Here is a 14163-nt window from a genome sequence, read left to right on the forward strand (position 1 = left end):
ACAGGTTATTTTGTTTATGTTTGCGATCACTGTTTATTATTTAAACAGTCAGCACATCAGCCACTACAACAGAACGATAAGTGGCTGTGTGGAGCTGACGACCAGTAAGCATTGCATTGGACCAAGATGCTTAGGGACTCCTGACTGAACTTTACAATGTGAAGAGTTGGAGTGAGAACATTTTTCAAGCTCTGAAAAGAAACTGACAAGAATCAGTTTGTGTACCCGGAAATTCAGCCAGGACACAGGAGTGGAGGAAAAACACCGACTTTATTACGTGACAGGGAGGACGAAACTCTTTGCAGCGGGAACTCCGGCCACCGCTCAGGGAGGTTAATGTGGTGGAGGGTGAAACCCCACAACCAGTGGGCAACGACAGCACAAAGTCCAGGACTCCACGAGCCCACCAGGTAAAGCTAAAAGTTAAGGTGTATGTGTGTTTCTTGACCCCACCCACTTGAGTCACCAAAATTAGCAGGGTTAAACTTTTTAAGCTTCTCAAACAGAGAGAATGATGGTGATGAAACATAAAGAGTAACTCCAGCACTTCAAAAACTGCCCCTTTAATAACCAATGTTACACCGATCGCCTCGGTGTGAGCTGTGTTGTGGCAGAAGCAGAGGAAGAGGAATCTAGCCTGAAAGAAGTGAATGAAGCAGAAGTGAGGAAACAGCAGAGAGTAACAAGTCTGAATAAAAGGGACAAACACTAAGCTGTGGAAGTGGGTGAAAAGAGAAGAACAAATCTTCTTAGTGCCCCTCCCCCCCTCAACGACCAGCTTTTCTGCCCTTAATATGATCCAAGCTGGTGATGATGTTAGCATCAGCCTGATACTCTAGTGTCATAATCTATCCTAAAATGTGCTTTGCTGTGAATAGAGGTCAGAACAGCTGCAGCTCACTGTGGTTGCCATGTTGAAGTTGTTGACTGAAAATGTTTTTACACTGTGGTGCTTTGTTGGGTGTCCAGCGTGCAGACACTGATTTTCCTGATTCTGACAGAAGTTTACCTTAAAGGCTTTTTGTTCTAACTTGTAAAAGTTGCGACTTTCTAAGGACAAGTCAAAGTGAAATATATTTCTGATAGATTTCTGCAGACCAAGTTCCCTGTCAGCGACAAAAAGTCTCCAGAGCTGTTAAAATGCCAGGTTTGTGTGATGTAAAAATGAAACTATGATAAATCATTTCAGACCTTTTTCCACATCCTGTACAATTCAACAAAAACAACAATATAAAAAGATGCTAATAATTAGCTTAATTGTTTAAACTAATAATTTGTATCTAGCACATTTTGATTTCATTCCAGCCTTCAGCCTTCATGGGATGGAATCTATCAGCAGCCACAACTTAATTCAGTAATGTTTCTTGACTTTTCTTTCCTGAAGTGCTCAAAATCTGTCAGAAACATCTGTGGAGTGATCTGAAGAAAGCTGTGCTCAAGAGACGCCCTCACAATCTATCAAATGCAGCTCTAGCCCATTGGCTAGGACATTCCAAAACTTTACTTTTCTTCTGTTGAAGACATTTGTTGTTGATTTGGATGCATGCTTGGAGCCATTGCTGTTTTAAAAAGTCACATTCCTCTACATCTTCAGCTTTCTAGCAAACAGCTGAAGGTTTAAGGCCAAAATAAACAGCTATTTAAACTGTTCAGGGTATGATGGAAGGTCGCAGGTTTGTCTCCCGACCTGGGGCTTCTCTCTGTGCATACATGGGCTTTCTCTTATCTTCTCTTAACATTTTTCTCAGTTGAATTGTTTAGAATGTCTGGCGCAGTAAAGGTGGGATTGTTTTTAAATATTTTATTATTTAATTTTTTTTTCACATTATAAAAATCTTGCATTTTAGAAGAGGTAGAGACTTTTCATACCCACTGTGTGTGGAGCAGAAAGAGTTATTTTAAATCTTTTGAATCAGCAACATTAACCTTGATTTCCTAACCTTGAATACAACAGAGTACTGAATTGGTAAACGGATCAAAAACAACAGAAACCAGCAGTTGTATTTGGTTATATTTTAATGAAGACATTCAGACAGCAGCAGAAGACGTTGAACAAGTTTTAAGAGATAAACACATTTTTAAAAGTTGAACTGCCTCCCTTTAAACTTGCTGCGTTCTGTTACAGCCATTAGGAAACAAAAGACAATCACAGGCTTTCCCAACAATCTGAACCCAGATCCAGGTGAAACATCAGGTGGAAATCAAACAGTGAAAAGGTCCACATTTCTCATATGATGCAAACAAACACAAAATACATTATTGCCAGCAAGAAGTAAACGTAAAAATTAGGGCAGAAATTGCATAAAGAAACCTGCATACAGAAATAAAGTTACAAAAAACAGACTATAAACCTATACATGTTGTATATGATGTATTTGATTCAACTTAAATACTTGGCTGTTCCAGGTTTAAAGGTAACGACGCTCAGTGTTACAGGAAGAAACAAAAGGAAGCTGCAAGACATCTAAAGCTGAAGCCAGAAAATCTACGACATAAATAGACATTCGAACACAATCAAAATAAATGCAAAATAAGAATCCTATGGATGTAACGCGTCAGCCTAATGCTGAAGACATAACAAAATAAAATGTTTTATTTTTAAATGCTGCAACCTCATGTAAACAATGGTTTGTGACCCACTAAACTGTGCAGTTTGCTCTCATGATCAAAACTCATCACTGTAGCTCGAGAGACTTTCTGTCAGGATGAAAAGTTTCCCCATTATTGCCTGCCAGCAATTATGTTCCACCTGTGACTGTGTGTTGCTATGTGTCCATTTGTCTGTTAACAAAATATCTCATGTACTCAAGTCAAGAGCACAGCTAAGTGACCCTTTAAAATACAAAACTTGCTATAACTCAGCCAATTTTACAGGTATTGGGCTAAAACCTGGTGTGGTTGTAGCTGGGAGTCATTTCCAACTGATACTTCGAGCACTGACTGATCCTGGAAAAAAATCTGTTTTTAAATCCTTGCCATTAGCTACAGTTGACAGACACATTCTCTGAACATTACACATTGCATGATACTTTCTCTTTAAAACTTTGGCATTAACTGTTGGCATCAACCCTGTCTGTTAGCAAAATGTCTCATAAACCACTAAACAAATTTGAATGAATCTCTCTGAAAGTGATTATTGGATGTACATCTACAACTGATTAACTTTGGAGTAAATCCAATTAAAGATGGCCACTACAGCTAATTGACCTTTGCCAAAATAAAGTCAGTTTTACAGATATTGAACGAATTTTGGTGTAGTAGACGCTGAGAGTCATCTTCGACACATACAGAGTGCTAAAACATCTTAGAAGACCTAGCAAGATTTCACAGAATCGCACGCGACTGACAGCATTTACAAGGTTTGACCTTGGAGCTTCGTTCCTCTTTAGCATGAAATAATCTTATATTAAAAGTCTGGCATGAAAGGTGGTGGGCAATATGGATTATTTTAAGGAATGCTAAATCATTAATTATAAGGGTGATGCAACAATGACCAAAACTTGGATGAATCTAAACAGCATCTCATTAAAACAACTCCTAAAGGCACCCTGTGGAGGTTTTGTAGCATCATGAAGTACATGAGCTGGTTTTTCTTTCTTCCAAATTAAGCAACAAGCAGACAAATGCACATGCACAAGGACATTTCTACTAAGACTTGGCAAGGTGTTGACATTAAAAACATCTCAGATAGTGAGAGGACAAAATTCTAGCTTCATTTTCCTCCTTTATATTAAGAAATGCAGAAACGAACAACAAAACGTCACATGGACCAATAAGTATAAAATATGGTACAGCAACACCATGGTAATGATTATCAGCAAAGCAGTAATTTTGACATCACTAATGTGGAAAAATAGGAGACAAATCAGCAAATTAGTCTTCACTGTGTGAGCTTTGGGGTCCACAAATCCACCATTTAAACAAGGAGCGGGAGCAGAAATGGCACATTTACAATCAAATCCCTTCCATGATATAAATAATTCTTTACAAACACAATAAATTTGGTCAATCAGCGAAAATCCCTCAACCCTGGGAAGGTGTGATGTCTGCCTGGTGCTTTCTCATTATGACAACAAAATGTCAAACTCCTCTCCTTCCGCACAGCGTCTCTTGTGCTTCCGCCCTTAACTGAGCGACAGCCTGCGTGGGTACCTCACTGGGACGTCACCCAATGATGTCGTAGAGTCTGCCGACCCGGCCGAGCCACTCGCGCAGCGCATGGCGCACGCGGGTGTCGGTCACGTGACAGGAGAGCTGAGTGAGGCAGGGGTAGAGCGCCGGCTGCAGCGCCAGGAACGAGGAGTCCGTCAGGAGGAGGACCTGATTCAGGAGAGTCAGGACCATGTTGGTCCAAGCCTGCAGGGGGGGGGGGAGAAAGGTTTAAACATCATTACACGATCAAACTGATCAATACCCATGCAAATATTATTTGTAGCACACTATTCCTGATTGATGGGTTTATTTAAATCTATGGGAGGAGATGCAAACTAAACTTGTAAAAAGAAAAAGGCAGTTTGAGACTTTAAAACTGTTTTTAGTAAACAAGAAAATTTCTGAAGAACTTCTGAAGTTACTACCCAACATACATCAACTTTCCTCTATAAAGATCAAAAGTATTTTTGAACTTACTTGTGTAATTTTTTAAGTCAACAAAATGCAGACATTTTGATGAGTAACATGTCAGAAACACGCAGGTCGTATAAATAAATCCACACATTTTTATGTCTACAGTGTTTTATGTAAAAGATATAACATGCTAAAAAAAGACCCTTCACTTCCAGTACTGAAGAGAAAATATTGGAGCTCCAATACAGTGGAAGTCTATGGGAGTTTGGTTGTGTGCAATCAGCATTCTGGAGGAACTAAGTCTTATAGCAGTGAGTAAATGAAGAAATAGTTTTGGAACATTTAGACAGCTCAAAAGTTAGTGCATGTGATATTACACCAAGTTAAACATTCTCAAAAATCATAAAACTTAAACTGTGGTTGTGTAAAAACTATAAAAGATAACAAAATGTTAGTTCAGTCATGTAAAGTTTAACTTTCTGTGACCTATTTAAACTTTGATCTTTCTGCTGTGAAGCATGTCGGAGCTGTGGAGCCTGAAAGACGGCTAGTTTTCTCACTTGTTTCAACAAAATCACCAAAATGTCTAAGAGGAAATTTTGTACAGTTTTTTGCAAATGTTATTTACAATTGACTGATATCAAAACTCAACGCACGCAGCACCTGATGGAGCTTTGATGGAAACAGAAGAATAATCATTGAGTAAGTTTGGTTTAAAGATGGACTGACACCTTTAAAAGCAAACTAACCTAAAATATAACCACAAAAGAAAATTTTCTGTATTGTTTATGGCTTAATATTTTTGTGACAAATTATTGTCCCTAGTTTATATTAAAACACTGTGGATTATTTTTTTACATACATGGATGCATCAAAAACCTAATACAAGTAGCGTAAAATATTCATTATATGTTAAGGGCGATAAAATGTAAGGTTAAATAATTGTAAATAAGATTTATAAAATCTTTGTATCCTGTTTGAAATGAAATTTCAATAAAAACTGTGATTATTTTTCTTCAAATTTTAAAACCATTTCTTTTTTTTGCCATTTCAGCAAAATATCTCAGTGCATGATACATGGGGTTAAAACCTAGATGTGACTATTTAGATATTTTCAAGAGTTAAGATTTACTTTTAGTTTTCTGCAATTAAAACATTAAACCTGGAGGTTTTATTATGGACAGATTTTCAGCGAAAGTTTTAGAAAACAACTATTCATTGTGCTCTCTACTTCTTTGTCATCTTATAAATACTTCCACTTTTCAAAAACAAAAACCTGACATGATTTTTTTGTTTTTTTCTTTTTTACACGCACCCAGACTGTTCTAGAGGAGGGGGTTCTAATTTATTTTTAAATGCATAACATTTCAAACAGATGGTTCTGAATTGATTTTCAATGTCAAAAATTGATTTTGTTACCAATAATTTAAATTTTCAAATCAGTGGAGTAGTTGCTGCACAGTGCTGTTTGTCCTTGTAGATTTGCCGTAGTTGAAACAAGCTGCAGTGTGTTGTTATATCTCTTTTCTACCCTGAATAATATATGTCTGTAAGTAATGGCTGAAGTTATGAAAAAATGATTGTCTTTAGTAAAAATATGAAATGTTTGATTTATGTAAATATGACCAGAGACAAACACAATGCTCATCACAATAACTTTTCTATTGTTTTTCAATATTAAGTTAGCAGCAGCCTGTCATTAATAGGGTTTCTCACATATGTTATAGTGCATTCATTGGACATGAAAATATATAAATTAGTGTTTATATATGTAAAAAAAGTCAGTTTTTTAAGGTTGTAAATTTGTATTTCTGTTTCTGTATTTCAGTTTTGCAGTGTTTTGGATAAACATCACAAACTTTCCAGCATACTTTTGGTGTTTATTTACAAAGGTGATGATCACAGATAATTGAGATGCATTGATAATAATTGTTTTATAATTGCACCACAGCCCTCTGAATTGTAATCAAATCAAACGGACATACCTGTATCTGAGCCTCGGAGTCCCTCAGAGAGATGCTGTGGGAGATGATGGTGGATCCCGACCGCGGCCTTTTCTCCTGCCTCAGCACTTCAGGGCCAGCGCTGACCGAGTGCCTCAGAGGGGGTCCCTGTTGGTCCACCAGCTGCTGGGGTCTTTGCAGCTCCACAGGACCCCTCCTCTCCCCTCCTCCTGTCGCCGCTCGGCCCTGCTCCTTCATGAACAGGTTGATGTGGCTCTGCTGCACCTGCTGCTGCTGCTGCTGTGGCTGTTTCCTGCGTTTGTACTCCATCATGAGCTTGCTGATGGTTTTGTCTGTGGCAATGGTGTACAGTTTGTTACCAGCACTTTCCCACCAATCCTTTCTCCTTCCAGGAGCAGCACTGCTGGGAGCTGCTCCTACTGAGTTTCCTGCAATGCTGGAATCCCTCTTTTCTCCTCCGATCTGGAAGTGATGGGGCAGGCTGCCTGTGAAGCTGTAAAAGACAGAAAAAACATCTGATTTGATCTTTATGAGACAAGTGTTTTCAGTGTTGCGCTGAAAGGCCAAATTGATAATTAATCATCATGATTACTTTAGACTGATCTCAGACCTGAATCTTGGACTGGGTGTGTCTCCTGGTGACGCTGAACTCAGGTCCACTCCCTGACCCCTATACCCGCCTTCTTCTGATGGAGTCCCCCTTGCTGAGAGCCCACCTGCAGAGGTCGGTGTGGAAGTCTCAGACTGAAAGAGGGGCAAGAAGAAGACATGATCTCCTCCTCCTCCTGCACTTCCTCCTCTCAGCAGCGATGTCTCCTCCAGCGTGCTCTCGAGGTCCCGGTGCATCTGGATGTAGCTGTTGCACAGATCCATGCACACCTTGTAGAGCCGTTTGACCAGCCAGGCCCAGTCGGCACTGCCCAGAGGCTGCACGCTGAGCAAGGGGACGGGAGTCTGCCATGGGTGACGCTTCTCCCGACCACGAGGGGGGCTCACCTACCAGAACAAACACAGATGTTCCATGTTAAACTGGAAAAAACAAGAATTCACTACATCAAGAAGCAGGAGAACTAACTGGGATCATTTTTTTAAATGATACTTTTTCCAGAAATAATTTCCTTTGATCTCTTGGGGTTTAAAAAAAAATCAAATGTTCAAAACAACTCATCATTTTTCTTGGTTTCCAAATGTTAAAGTTTATGAACAAATTGGTCATGTGCCTATACAGCACAGCAATTATAACCATCACAAATGTGTTTAAAACACAACCTCTCCACCACCATGGGCAATGTTCAGTAATGGTCAAAGAACATCGGGAACCAGATAGTAGATCTGCACAAGGCTAGAAAAGAGAGCCAAGATCGTCAGCCATAAGCTTGTTAGAAGGTGACACCTGCTGGTGGGATCATTGGGAAATAAAAGAAATATAAAATAATCATTGATCGCCCTCAGTCTAGAGCTCCATGAAGATCTTGCTTCATGGGGTGAACATGATGATGAGAAACGTGAGGCATCAGTCCATAACTACACAAGAAGAGATCATTAAAGGGATGGTCATTTTTGAAGTGATGTTTTGTCAAATAGTTATCAGTAGTTAGTACCTTATCAGCTGTGACATCAGTCATAGAATACAGGAGGTGGCCTGAAATCTTCCAGAGAAATGCTGAATATAACCCGAAGAACACTGTCCCCTCAGTCAAGCACAGAGGCAGACACATCCTGCATTGGGATGTTTTTTTCTGCTAAGGGTACAAGACAACTTCACACCCCTGAGGGGCCAATGCATGGGCCTACATATTGTACACTAAAGATGGGTCATGAATGGGGCTTCCAGCATGACAATGATCCAAAACATACCACCAAGGACACAAAGGAATGGCTAAAGTAGTACATTAAGGTCATGAAGTGACCTAGCCAGTCTCCAGACTTCAGTCCTTTAGAAAATCTGTGGAAGTAGTTGAAGCTTTACGTTGCCAAGCAGCAGCCAAGAAAATGAAAAGATTTAAAAAATTTCTAAAAGGAGGATTGTAACAAAACCCTCGTAGGATGTGAACAAACCTGGAGACCAACGACAATAAGCTTTTGCCATCTTGCTAGCAAGCTAGCAAAGGTTTCTCCGTCATGTAAAAGTATTAAGTCCTGTTTTGCTTGGGAATAAAATACTTATTTCATTCAATGACACAGAAATCAGTGTGTACTGTTTATGTAATGTGTTTTATCTGGATTTTTGGTTGATATTCTGTCTTCAACTAATAAGAATAAACTACCACAAAAATTAAAGACACCTTATTTCTTTGTAACTGAGCAAACATACAAAACAAGCGGTGGATCACTGCAATTTAACTGAGAACATCTTTGTTCTACAGGTTAAGATCTATGTGTTTGTGTCACCTGTGCTGTTTCTTCAAAGATATCTTCATCCTCAGAGGAGCCGGAGCCAGGATGTGAGGAGTCAGAGCTCCCCTCCTCTTCCTCATACAGGATCCTCTTCACCTGAACACAATGAAAGAATGTGAAAAGGAGTACTATTTTTAATACAAACAATGTGTTAGTAGACTTTTAAAAGTGTCAGCTAATTTGTTGCAAGGTCATCACCAAGATGCTTTTAAATTGTTAATGTATTTGACAAACGGGTGCCAAAGTATGCAGGAAATTAGACATTTTAATAGATGAGTTGAATTCATATTAATCTGTTATTTTTTTTCTGATGCGTATAATCCAAACGTGAAATACCTGCACTGACCTTCTTTCATTACACCTAACAAACACACAGAAATATCAAAGTAAAACTGGATTTTAACATTTGTAAGGTAAAAAAAGAGAGAAACCAAGTTTTTTAGCTACAAAAACTTGCACATGCTTGATTTTTACATCATATTTAATTGAATTGTGTTACCATCTCCAGCATAAAGAGACATTATTACATCAGAGAGACAAAAAAGCATCAGCGAGTGTTTACCTCTCCTCAGTGGCATAAAACAATGTTGATGCACTACATCTTAGAATTTACCATCTCAAAACCTTTATGTTTTAATGAACATGTACCAAACTATATGAACTGTTTTTCAAAAGTACTTTAAAAAATTCTACCTAGTCATCCTAACGATTTTATGTGCATGTTCCTTGACAACATCCTTTTTTTGTAAAGTTTTGCATTATTCTTAAAAAGGCCATAAATTTCTTTAAAAAAAAAATTATTCGATATTTTAAGTTTGTTGCAGCTTTTGCAACATGTAAAAAGCCTGCAAGGATACAAAGTCTTTTAAAGTCTGCACCATCAGGGGGTCATTCTTTTCCACATATCACAGTGCTCCTAAATGCCTCAAATTCAGTCCCGGATTTTCCTTTGGTTATATAATGACATCAGCATGCAAAAAGTTGGCATTATATCAGCCTTGTTTGGCCCAATCTCAGTGTGCTACTTCTGACCAATCTGTCAACCAATCAGACCATACTGGGCCTTTCAGGAGGGGAGAAGGTGGTTTAAAGAGACAGGAAGTAAAACAGAAAGTTTCAGGCTGAAAGTGACAAAAGGTGCTACAACGGTTAACAGCATCAAAAAAATAATGTGTTTTAATTAGACTTAATGTGATGGACCTATTGAGTGTAATATAGGCTTCTACACAAAAACTTTAAAAAATGGCTCCAGAACAATTTATCCGTCTGCCAGGTTTTTTTGTAGTTTTCCTCACTTCGTACTCTGACTTTGTGGGTACAAAAAAAAAGTTCTCTCTGTACCTGCCCCAACTCATTTCACAACCACTTTTGTCCACTTTGAATGTACATTGGCCCCGTTTACCCATCCTGGCAGCTACTTCAACAATGAGAATTTAACTTGGTAAGAAGACACTTTTGTTGAAGAAAAGCAGACTTGGACTATTTTTATTCTTAAAATTGTGAAATTATAATAAAGTTTATGTTTACCTGAAAACAGAAGGTTGTGATTTCTTTGCATTTCATATAAGCTCAATACATCTGCACTGAGAGTCTCTGCCTGACACGTGTAATTTTCACACCACGATTAAGCCATTGTGTGTCCCACAATGTAGATGACTGGCGCCTTTGCATGCATAAATGTATATCAGGATGTATGCATACGTTTTGTGCATGGGTGTACAGTAGTAGCTATTTTGTATGCAATTTGTACAAAATGACAACTGCTGGGTATAACTGAGGGTACAATCTGGCAGAGGTATGATTTGAGGAGCACTCAAAAAATGTAAATTGCCATCATTATTTAGAAAATAAAATAAAACTAAGTGCATATAAGATTACATACAGTACTGGTACACATTAAAGCATAAAAAACTTCCTATTTATCTTGTTTTATTTGTAAAGCAGTACTCCACAACAGATGTCTCTTCATTACAGAGAAACCAACTGAAATTTGTGTCCAACTAAATACAACCTAATTTAATTCAGTTCTATTTATTAGAAATAAATACAAATCATTCACACCACTTCACTTCAATCTAAAGTAATTAAGTAAACTTCAGCTCAATCCATTATAATAATGTTAGCATACAGTCCAAAAGCCAATTATTAGCTCTGTTAGTCAAGCTGAAGATCACGTTTTAAACACTTTATAGTCATATTAAAGGAATCAAATTTCCTTCACAAAACCTTTTTTTTAACACTTTTTTTTCCCATATGTTGTTTGGTGCTGCGAACTGTAGCTCATTAAACCTTTATGTTAAGTAGTCTTATCTGAGTTTCTTTGAAGACTTGAATTATGGCTGCTAAAAAACACTGACCTACAGCAGTTCAGTTTGTGCAGTGAAACAATAGGCTAAATATGTTAAAACACAAGTTTAGTTTAAAAGTGTGATTATTTAAACTAAAAGCAGAGTTTAATTTGACACAACAACATTATTCTAAAACCACTAAGACATTTTGTTGATTGGTTCCCACCTGCTGTGCTGTCATGCTTTCAGCCTGGCTCAGCGTGGCGCACAGTAATGCCTGGAAGTAAAGGTTGAAGCTCATGGCAGACTGACGGTACAGATTAGCTGCTCCACAAACACCTGACACTTTCATCAGCAGGTACTTCAGACCCGGACGAGTGTCAAAATCCCGCGCCGTCCTGCAGATAAGAGATCAACACACTGCAAACTAGTTGGCTAAAGCTTTTCAACATCAACATTACCCATCTGAATTTAGTTCTAAAGAAAACAGCTGGATCATGGATCCCTAGTGACCTGTAAGAGTCCAGCAGCAGATCCAAGATTATGGCTAAATTAGTCATAGAGATGTAGCGGAGGAAGCCAGCTGTGGGTCTGCTGGGGTCAGAGGTCACAGGTGTGATCCTCTCGTTAGCTTCAGGCTGCTTGACGAACTCTTCCAGCAGGATGTCGTAGAGATTTTGGAGCAGAACCTGGTGCGACAATAGGCTCACCACGATGGTCCGGAATGGGATTCTGCATGGAGGTTAAGATCACATTCAATCAGCATTTATCATAAAAATAAATAAAATAAAAAATATAATCTTTTAGCCTTGGTAATAATACACTAATACAATACTAATATTCCAAAAAGGTTTGGAAGTTTGCCCAACCAGTATACATGTGTTTTGTGGACTTGAAGAAGGCATTCAACTGTGTTCCCCGGGGTACCCTATGGCGGTGCTTCATGGGTATGAGATTGGGGTCTGTTGTTGTGGGCCATTCAGTCCCTATGCAAACAGTGCAAGAGTCTGGTTTGCATTGCCGGCAGTAAGTCGGACCTCTTTAGGGTGACAGTTGGACGTCACCAGGGCTGCCTGTTGTCACCGATTCTGTTCATGACTTTTATGGACAGAATTCTTTGGTGCAGCCAGGGAATGGAGTGCGGCCCAGTTCAGTGGCTTCGGGATTCCTTCTCTGGCATTTGCAGATGTGGTCCTGTTGGCGTCATTGTGCCGTGATCTCCAACTCTCACTGGATGTTTGTAGAAGAGTGTGAAGCAGCTAGGATGAAAATCAGCATCTCAAAATCTAAGACCATGGTTCCCAGTTGGAAAAGGGTGGACTCCTATCTTCAGATTGGGAATGAGGTTCTGCCTCAAGCAGAGGAGTTTAAGTATTTCAGAGTTTTGTTCCTGACTGAGGGAAGAATGGAGAGTAAAATTGACAGGCGGATCAGTGTGGCTTTGCAGTATTGCATACTTTGTACCAGTCTGTTGTGGTGAAGAGGGAGTTGAGCTGCAAGGCAAACCTCTTTGTTTACTGGTCGGTCTACCTTCCTACCCTCACCTATGATCTTGAACTTTGGGTAGTGACCGAAAGAATAAGATCTGGGATACAAGTGGTCAAAATGAATTTTCTCTGCAGGGTAGCTGGGATCTCACTTAGAGATAGGGTGAAAAGTTTGGTTATTCAGGAAGCACTCGGACCCCTGGAAGGGCTGGAAGAGGTGGCTATAGAAAGAGATGTCTGCGTCTCCCTGCTCAAGCTGCTGCTTCCGTGACCTGACTCCGGAACAAGAAGAAGATGATGGATGGATGGATGGATGGATGGATGGATGGATGGATGGATGGATGGAACAAATGATCATTAAAGTCAACATTTAATGCTGCAGGCAGGAAGCTACATGTAACACTTAGAACTATACAGTAAAATGTCTACAAAAAGGATTGTGTTGCAATGCAAAAACCAACAAACAATGTAATACATGTACAACGCCGCACAATGCTTCTTCCTTGTACAACTAAAGCAATGAAGCCTTACTGTACTTCCTTACAGTTTGAAAACAATGACTATTGTAAAACAATTTTATGGTGCTCCAGATATAAACTGAAGCAGCATGCAAAAGCTGCATCCATTCTTGTACAAGTACATCTACATATTATGGTTCCTACAAACAGTTTTTAGCACTATTAGTTTACAGACCCTTGGAGACTACTATCCAGGGCACTGATCTATTTCCTAGTACTAAAACCAAGTACACCAATTAAGAGGGACAGCTGCTGTGAATGAGAAGTGCTGGTAGTTACAACAGACTCATAGGCTATGTTGACACTGCAGACAAAAGCCTCCCAAATCCATTTTTTTGCCCATATGTAGCCCATATATGAATTTTTATGACAGTCTGAATATGACAATTTAGACTTTTTCATAAGCAACCCAGATCACGTTCATATATGGTACTAAACTGGATACGTATCTGATGTTTCTCAAAACAGTCTCAGTCTGAATGGTAATGTTGCTTTTTTCCTGGCAGCTGCATCTCTAACATCCTTCTACCAATATACCCACTATCCCTCCTCTGCACATGTCCAAACTATCTCAGTCTGGCCTCTCTAACTTTACCTCCCAGTCCTTCAACCTGTGCTGTACCTCTGATGACCTCATTCCTAATCCTATCCATCCTCATCACTCCCAAGGAGAACCTTAACATCTTCAGCTCTGCCACTTCCAGTTCTGTCTCCTGTCTTTTTGTCAGTCCCACTGTCTCTAAACCATACAACCATACAAATTTTCTCCATCCACCCCATCCTTCCTGGACTCTCTCCTTCACCTATTTACCACACTGTAAATACTTGAAGTCTTGCACCTTTGTGACCTCTGCTCCTTGTAGCCTCACCGTTTCACCTGCCTCTCTCTCATTCATACACATGTACTGTCTTGCTACAGCTGACTTTCTTTCCTCATCTTTCA

At 39.3% G+C, this 14163-nt stretch overlaps 1 protein-coding gene across 4 annotated transcripts in view; it reads right to left on the minus strand.

The window, feature by feature from the left end:
* Window positions 1–3153: 3153 nt before the first annotated feature.
* The window catches only part of arfgef3 (ARFGEF family member 3), an 87385-nt gene continuing 76375 nt past the window's right edge, over window positions 3154–14163 (minus strand). For all 4 annotated transcript variants that reach the window (XM_025009972.2, XM_017433667.3, XM_025009973.2 and 1 more), the window contains 6 exons: window positions 11729–11947; window positions 11442–11613; window positions 8922–9023; window positions 7141–7526; window positions 6552–7023; window positions 3154–4356 (listed from right to left, as the gene is read on the minus strand). In XM_025009972.2, coding sequence (XP_024865740.1) covers window positions 4165–4356; window positions 6552–7023; window positions 7141–7526; window positions 8922–9023; window positions 11442–11613; window positions 11729–11947 — 1543 coding nt within the window. In that variant the 3' untranslated portion in view covers window positions 3154–4164. The remainder of the gene's footprint in view (window positions 4357–6551; window positions 7024–7140; window positions 7527–8921; window positions 9024–11441; window positions 11614–11728; window positions 11948–14163) is intronic.

Source organism: Kryptolebias marmoratus, linkage group LG22 (genome assembly GCF_001649575.2).
Source record: "Kryptolebias marmoratus isolate JLee-2015 linkage group LG22, ASM164957v2, whole genome shotgun sequence".
Classification (NCBI taxonomy): Eukaryota; Metazoa; Chordata; class Actinopteri; order Cyprinodontiformes; family Rivulidae; genus Kryptolebias; species Kryptolebias marmoratus.